Source organism: Salpingoeca rosetta, assembly GCF_000188695.1.
Source record: "Salpingoeca rosetta unplaced genomic scaffold supercont1.40, whole genome shotgun sequence".
In the NCBI taxonomy this organism is placed as follows: Eukaryota; class Choanoflagellata; order Craspedida; family Salpingoecidae; genus Salpingoeca; species Salpingoeca rosetta.
In genome coordinates this window covers 185,616-192,446 of record NW_004754894.1, presented here as the reverse complement: position 1 = coordinate 192,446, position 6,831 = coordinate 185,616, and the positions used below count along the sequence as shown (strand labels likewise).

The window sequence follows — 6,831 nt, the reverse complement described above, 5'->3', positions numbered from 1 at the left end:
GTGGTAAGTTGTGACTGACATCGTTAGAGCACAGAGTTTGAGTTAGGTTCCCATCCCAACGGAGCACGACCTGGTTTAGGGCAGATCAGCTGGTCTCGCGGACTCGTGCAGCGCACTGGAGTTCAGGTTAGCTGACCATCTTTGTCATCATGAACATTTTTGTGTAGGTGGTTTGGAAGGTGGAATTTTTGAATTTGGTGTGCAACAGAAGCGAGCTTGGGACATAGTATGTCAGACTCAACAGTTCGTCATTCTTTGATGCTTGTTTCTCATTTTACACAGGAACACACACACACACACACACACGCACGCACACACACACACACACACACACACACACACACACGCACGCACACACGCACACACACACGCACACACACACACACACCAGTACCCAAGGGCATCGGTCCATTGACGGTTGCGTTTCTGATGCGCAATACGGTGACGGCGTGGGAGCGCCACTGCCAGCACCACGCAGCAGTACCTGCCGACAGCTAACCAACACCACCAGCCTTCTAACCAATCATCCCATTAAACATCCTTGCCCCTCGCGTCGCGTCATTTCTCATCATGATGCAAGCTTCCAAAGCCTCCTCCTCCCCCCTCCTCTCCTTTCCTCTCCTTTTCCCCGCACTCGTTGGAATACGTTAAGCAAGCCCGCTCATCGTTTTGGCACATCGCTGCTGTTGCTGTTGGTGCTGTTGCTGTTGGTTCTGTATGGCATAAACAACCCCTCTCCTTTCTCTTAATGTAACCATTCACGCAAGAACAAGAGCGCGCGCGTTATGACAACTGCATAGTACTACATACATTCCCTTCCGCTCCTTTTTCCCGACACACACACACGTACACGCTGTCGCTATCGCCTTGGCTTTCGCTGCACGGCGCGACGCGGGTGCACATGGGCGCGCGCTACTTTGAGAGCGACATGCCCTTGAGCTCCATGGCGAGATCGCGCGGGGTCTTGACGTCGCAGCGGAGAAGAATCCCCGACGCCTCGTAGTCATCTGCTGGCATCGCCTCGCTCGGGCCAGCATCATCATCATCATCACCATCGTCATCATCATCACCATCATCATCATCATCGTCGTCATCACCATTGCTGCTGCTGTTGTTGTCATCGCCGTCATTGTTGGATTGGCTTGTTGCCTGCACGCATGGCCATTAAAGTCCAGAATCGACAACGAAAACACAGCAAACAGCAGTGGGAGATGGTGAGAGTGACGATGACAAGGTGTGTGGGATTATGTTACAGTTTTCACGCAACTCGATGTTCGAGCACAGCCTCACCTGAGGATATGAGGGCTTTTTCGTAGGCGTCGCTTCGTGGCTTGCCGATACAACAATGTTCTCTTCAATGTCTTCATCAACATCAAACTCCTCTTGCTCATCGTCATCATCATCATCGTCATCATCATCGTCATCACTGCTGTCGCTGGGTTGAGCATCTGAAGGAAACAATGGGCACAGCCGCGGTGTATTGCATATCAGGTGTATGGGATGCAGAAAGGCTGCAAATGCGTCGACTGCCGCATATGCACACGCACACGCATATGCACACGCACACGCATGCACGCATTTGCACATACACGCACATACACGCACACACGCATACACACACATGCACACGAATGTCAACGAACCGAGCTGAATCTGTTGCTGGAGCACGCCACGGAATTCAAGAGCTGTCTTGTTATCCGGCTCAACTTCAAGGACTGTCAAATCAAAGCCGTGTCAGCGTGAACAAATACATCAGAAAACACAAGAACACGCACGCACATGCACACACAGCGCACACACTCATGCACGCACACACACGTTGCACCCACGCTTACAAGTACACACAAAGAGAGCAACGGCATCACGGAAGACACCGCGAAATGTAGTTTGTACTCACTCTCATCGCAGAGCGCTTGCGCCTTCTCAAAGTTCTTCCCCATCACAGCAGCAAGAAACTGTGCGACGATCAGCGCAAGACGAAAGCAACAAAACATGTGAGAGACGATGCCCACGGCAACGTGGCAACGCTGAGGCACGGCACAGCGAGAAGCAGAAAACAAAGCAGTGCGGAGCACAGTAGGCTTGAATTGTGCGCACCTCTGTGATGAGGTGTACGGATGCCTTGTGGGAGGGCATGTGCTCCTCGTGGGCAACGTGGTCCGAGGTGTCGTTCAGATCGTGTTCTGTAGCTGATGGGGGCGAGCCTGGCGACGATGGTGATGTGGACCCTTGTCTGTGCTGTCCTTGGGCTCGTTGCGAGCTGCTAGTGACTGTCGCAGATTGTGCACGGGAAGAGTTGGCAGACAGCCGCGTCATACCGCCGCTCCCGCCTGTCCGTGGCCTCTTCTGCATGGCTGCTGCTGCTGCTGCTGCTGCTGCTGAGTGTGTGGTCTGTTGGGTCAAGAAGAAGAAGGGATGAAGAAGGTGACGGTGGGAGCAACAGCAGCGACTCGTTGTTCGTTTTCCACCTTCGGCGTTGATTGTAGAGGATTATTGAACAATCATCAGTAATTTTCCGCATTGGCAACAAGAAAACACCACTCACGATGGCGGACGACAGCCAATCTGAGGCGAGCAGCGGGTCGCTGGTGGATGAGCGCCTGGACGAGGCAGCCGCCGAAATGGTCGCCCGGATCCTGCAGAGCGTGAAGAAGAAGATGGAAGAGCGGCCTCAATCCGGGCAGCTGTCGCCAGGGACCGAGCAAGAGGACGCGGGAGGCAAGACCACCACCACCACCATCACCACCACGTCTGTTCCCGACAGCCGGCTATCCTCCGCCCGCACGACTGGTTCATCGTTCTCACGACCAACCACGGCAGACATCAGGTCCATGTCCACGAACGTGGTGAAAACCGCGCTGCAATCGGCCATGCAGCGATTGACAGCGCTCACTGCGGATGAGCTGAACTGGGACAGCGCCAAGCTCATCATCGAGACGGTTGTGGAGGGCTGGGCCATCAGCGACATGTGGAAGTACCACGTTGCCAAGGAAGCAGAAGGTGCCGGCTACGTGCAGGCTTGTGTCACATGGAGTATTCCCATGCGCCGCCGTCCAGTGCCAAACGCCACGGCCTACACCATGTTCAACCTCAACAAAACAGTACGAGGGTTCCCATGTGTGTGTGTGTGTGTGTGTGTGTGTGTGTGTGTGTGTGTGTGTGTGTGTGTGTGTGTGTGTGTGTGTGTGTGTGTGTGTGTGTGTGTGTGTCCTTGCTTTTTGGCAAGCGGTTTTTTTTTTTTTTTGGTGTGTGCGATGCGGCTGTGTTCGTGGGCGCGCAAATCCTGGCATTGTGAGCCGGCTGTTGTCTCTTGTACGAAACGCTCATGCGCGCTTGCTTCTCCGACAGGAGCACGGCATCAGCGTGGAGTGGCAGCTGGAGCAACAGCGCCTGAAGCACGAGTACGCATCTGTGTTTGTGTGTGTGTGTGTGTGTGTGTGTCAACGTGGTTTTACTTTGTTGACGAATATAGCTCAACCACTGCATTCGCCGCGGTGCTGTCGTCCATGTACAGCCAATATTTGCTCACGCCTCTCACTTGATGTTGATGTGCTGTCGATAAAATTGGCAGTGCAACACAACCGTGCCGGGAGCAGTGGCTGCACGATGTTGTCGCCAGCAAGCGGATTGTACATGATGCCTTTAAGATCTGACCCGGTCGCCTGCACTGCGTTTGTGTATGTACACCCATACTCACGCACTCACGTACACACTTCTCGCACTCACACAGAAACACCCACTCACGCACGGGCAATGCAATGCAACTCTTCTGCTGGGTGTTACTTGATAACCTGTACATAGACATTGACGTGACCTTGCGATTCATTATATCTGATCTTCTAGCGACGAAAACAGACACACAGAGACAGAGAGAGTGTGTGTGGGGGGGATGTGGGGGGGTGTGTGTGTGTGTATGTGGTGTGTGGGGGTGGGGGTGTGTGTGGGGGTGTGTGTGGGGGTGTGGGTGTGTGAGAGGGGTTGTCATGTGAACCAGCAGGATCACCAGACGATATCACGTGCAATCTTGGCGCGATATGGTCGCTGACGCTGGTGCGGGTTGCGCTGCCGTCGCTTATCGAGCAAGTGCACGTTGCCTGACACAACGATGGAACAAGACAGTGTTGGTGTGTGAAAGGAGGACGGCGCGCACAAATCACAGAGATTGCGCGCACCGCAAAATCCTGTCACAACCGACAAACGACAATAACAACGACGGCGACGACGACGACTTTTACATTGAGACCAGGCTGAGCAACCCTCTTATCGCATCACGTACACACCGAGAGGATCTTCTGAGAACAAGGCCAGCGTTCGCTTCTCAGCAGCTGTCGCGCTTTCAAGGTCGGAGCAGACACCAAGGCCTTTGTACGTGATATCAAGATTCAACGCCTCCGCATGCTGCATGAATCGAGCGCGTTTGAACTCCCAGCCAACGACCTTGCAAGTGTGTGCGTGTGAGCGTATGCGCATGAGTGTGAGCGTATGCGCATGAGTGTGAGAGTGTGTGTGCGTGTGTGTGTGTGTGTGTGTGTGTGTGTGTGTGTTGTGAGTGAGAGTGCATGTGTGCGTTGTGTGTTGTGAGTGAGAGTGCATGTGTGCGTTGTGTGTGCGTGCGTGTGTGTGTTGTGAGTGAGAGTGCATGTGTACGTTGTGTGTGGGATGTACATAGATGTGAGCTGACACACACACGTACGTCATCAGGCACACACGCACAACGAGCACGCCATTCAGAAGTGCAAGAATCACTGGTCGTTTATAGCCTTGCGCCACACCTGCATTTTCGGTGACGGCACCGGAGTCGGCCCCGCTCGTTCCTGGATGAGTGCAGCTGTGTAGGCAAGATTCTCCAATGAATCGCGTGCGTATTCTTCCAGCAGCGTGCGCTCTCTCAGCGCAGCGTCCAAGACACCAAGATGTTCGGCAAGAGTGAGGTATGACTGCGCCTCGCTCGTTGGGGTCTCTGCTTTGGTTGCACCGCCAGAGAACACAAGCGTTGCAGTTGGGTCTTCGTGTGCCAACTCCACTGCCCGCTTTACATGCTGCACAAAGGCTGCACCTTCTCCGGCCTGATGCAAGGCGCAATCGGAGTGAGGGGGTGGAGTGAGGAGGGTGCGTGAGGGGGGGGGGGATGAGTGAGGAGAGTGAGTGACAAACATTCATGTCAGCCGGCGCACAGCAGTCAAGTGCACCCGGCAAAGTGGCATCCTCCCCCTCTCTGTGTGCCCGCCCTTTGTGTGTCGCCTTGGCCAATCTCTTCCATCCACATGACTGCATACACTCACTTGGAACGGCGCGATGATCCAGTTTACACCCAGTGCTGGATCACAGCCTCGCTCACCAATGTACACCCCATGCCCAGGGCACAGCACAACCGCAGCGGCAGCACACGAAGTCATCACGTTCCGACCGTCGCCGAAATTTGTCCAATATCTCCATCGATTCTTCCCAACTCTTTGTGTATGTTTGTGTTTGTGAGCAACGACCAACCCACAACAGCAACCCACCATCCCACGTACACGACAGTCCATCGTCTCTGCGAGCGCCACGTCCAACCGCCCAACGATGCCGCCTCCTCCACCTCCAGGCCCGCCACCGCCGCCGCCTCCGCCACCTGTTTCGTCTAGCTCCACACCAGTGGTGAATGCTTCCGGTGGGAAAGCGATTCAAGATCTCATTGCAGAGAAGCAGGCCATGGTGAGTGTGCCGGTGCAGGAAAGACGGGAGGCGACGACTCATGACACCGACACGCGTGCACTGCACAAGTGCACACCCTCACACACACGCACACACATGCACAACCACATTCGCGTGCTCTGGACACACTTTCACAAGTACACTCTGCACGCGCATTTGTAGGTTGAGGCCATTACACCTGTCCGCCCAAAGACGCCGCCACCAAGGGAGCCGGATAAATTGGTGGACGTCCACTTTGACTCGCTGTCGTGCGTCCAACTTTTCAACAAGCTGCAATTCGGCAGCCAGCTACTCGTCCTCGATTGTAGGGACGCGCAATCCTTTGACAAGTACGAAAACACACGTGTGTGTGGGTGTGGGTGTGGGTGTGGGTGTGTGAGTGTGTGTGGGTAAATGCATTCGTGTATGTATGCTTACATGTGTATTGTTTGTGTGATTGTGTGTGTGTGTGTGTGTGGTAGGTATGAATGTTCGTGTGCATGAGTATGTTTGGCAACATCGCCCTGAAGGCTGTTTCTGACTCCTCGTGTCGTGATGCTTGCCAGATTGCATGTCCGATCTGCAGTCAACTGGGACTGCGTGAAACACCAAAGTGCGTTCTGCCATGGCATGCTATCACAATTGTGTGTGCGTGAGGGGCGTTGGATGACTTGGCCTCCTTGATGACTGAGAATGTGCGCAACAACAAGGGACAGTGACGGATGATGACAACTAACACTCGCGTGCGTAGGTTTGTTGGATCTTGAAGAGAAGGTGCCGCGGCTGTTCTTCCGTCGACAGTACCATGTCATCCTCTACGATGACGGCAGCAGCCTCGAGGTACACGACCGCACACGTGCGCACAAATGATCTCTGAGTTGATGGTGGCTGTGCGCGAATGGTGTTTGTTGCGTGGAACTGGCACATACATCAACACCACCCTCACACTCAAACCTGAATCTTGCTTCTTGTTTGCGTCATCGTACAATCGTTCCAGAGCCCATCAGACCGCTTGAAATCTGCAATGGATATTCTGGTCGCCGACCAGAGAACACAACAGGTGTGTGTGTGTGTGTGTGTGTGTGTGTCTGTCTGTGTGTCTGTGTGTCTGTGTGTCTGTGTGTGTGTGTGTGTCTGTGTCTGTGTCTGTGTGTGTGT

The 6,831-nt window shown here is 54.1% G+C and overlaps 5 protein-coding genes across 6 annotated transcripts in view; 3 read left to right on the top strand and 2 right to left on the bottom strand.

The window, feature by feature from the left end:
• PTSG_10985 (FolD protein) overlaps positions 1-991 on the top strand; it is a 2,709-nt gene extending 1,718 nt beyond the window's left edge. Inside the window, exon 5 of the mRNA XM_004987856.1 lies at positions 392-991. Within this exon, the coding sequence (XP_004987913.1) occupies positions 392-498 (107 nt within the window). The 3' untranslated portion in view covers positions 499-991. The remainder of the gene's footprint in view (positions 1-391) is intronic.
• PTSG_10984 (uncharacterized protein) lies at positions 693-2,483 on the bottom strand. Its single transcript, XM_004987855.1, has 5 exons — positions 2,098-2,483; positions 1,898-1,955; positions 1,644-1,715; positions 1,291-1,448; positions 693-1,149 (listed from the first exon to the last, which is right to left on the bottom strand). Exons 1-5 carry the CDS (start codon positions 2,350-2,352, stop codon positions 913-915), a joined length of 780 nt encoding a protein of 259 aa, XP_004987912.1. The 5' UTR covers positions 2,353-2,483; the 3' UTR covers positions 693-912.
• Positions 2,484-2,517: 34 nt separating this feature from the next.
• PTSG_10983 (uncharacterized protein) lies at positions 2,518-3,845 on the top strand. Its single transcript, XM_004987854.1, has 3 exons — positions 2,518-3,101; positions 3,349-3,401; positions 3,572-3,845. Exons 1-3 carry the CDS (start codon positions 2,547-2,549, stop codon positions 3,651-3,653), a joined length of 690 nt encoding a protein of 229 aa, XP_004987911.1. The 5' UTR covers positions 2,518-2,546; the 3' UTR covers positions 3,654-3,845.
• Positions 3,846-3,878: 33 nt separating this feature from the next.
• Positions 3,879-5,462, bottom strand: PTSG_10982 (the record flags this gene model as incomplete). Of its 2 annotated transcripts, XM_004987853.1 has the most annotated exons (4): positions 3,879-4,094; positions 4,281-4,437; positions 4,773-5,066; positions 5,283-5,396. In XM_004987853.1, 4 exons carry the CDS (start codon positions 5,394-5,396, stop codon positions 4,000-4,002), a joined length of 660 nt encoding a protein of 219 aa, XP_004987910.1. In that variant the 3' UTR covers positions 3,879-3,999. The 2 variants fall into 2 exon arrangements, with proteins under 2 accessions (XP_004987910.1, XP_004987909.1); XM_004987852.1 differs by having other exon boundaries at positions 3,879-4,437; positions 5,283-5,462.
• PTSG_10981 (uncharacterized protein) overlaps positions 5,413-6,831 on the top strand; it is a 3,640-nt gene continuing 2,221 nt past the window's right edge. Inside the window, exons 1-5 of the mRNA XM_004987851.1 lie at positions 5,413-5,694; positions 5,857-6,023; positions 6,240-6,286; positions 6,425-6,513; positions 6,671-6,733. Of these exons, the coding sequence (XP_004987908.1) occupies positions 5,563-5,694; positions 5,857-6,023; positions 6,240-6,286; positions 6,425-6,513; positions 6,671-6,733 (498 nt within the window). The 5' untranslated portion in view covers positions 5,413-5,562. The remainder of the gene's footprint in view (positions 5,695-5,856; positions 6,024-6,239; positions 6,287-6,424; positions 6,514-6,670; positions 6,734-6,831) is intronic.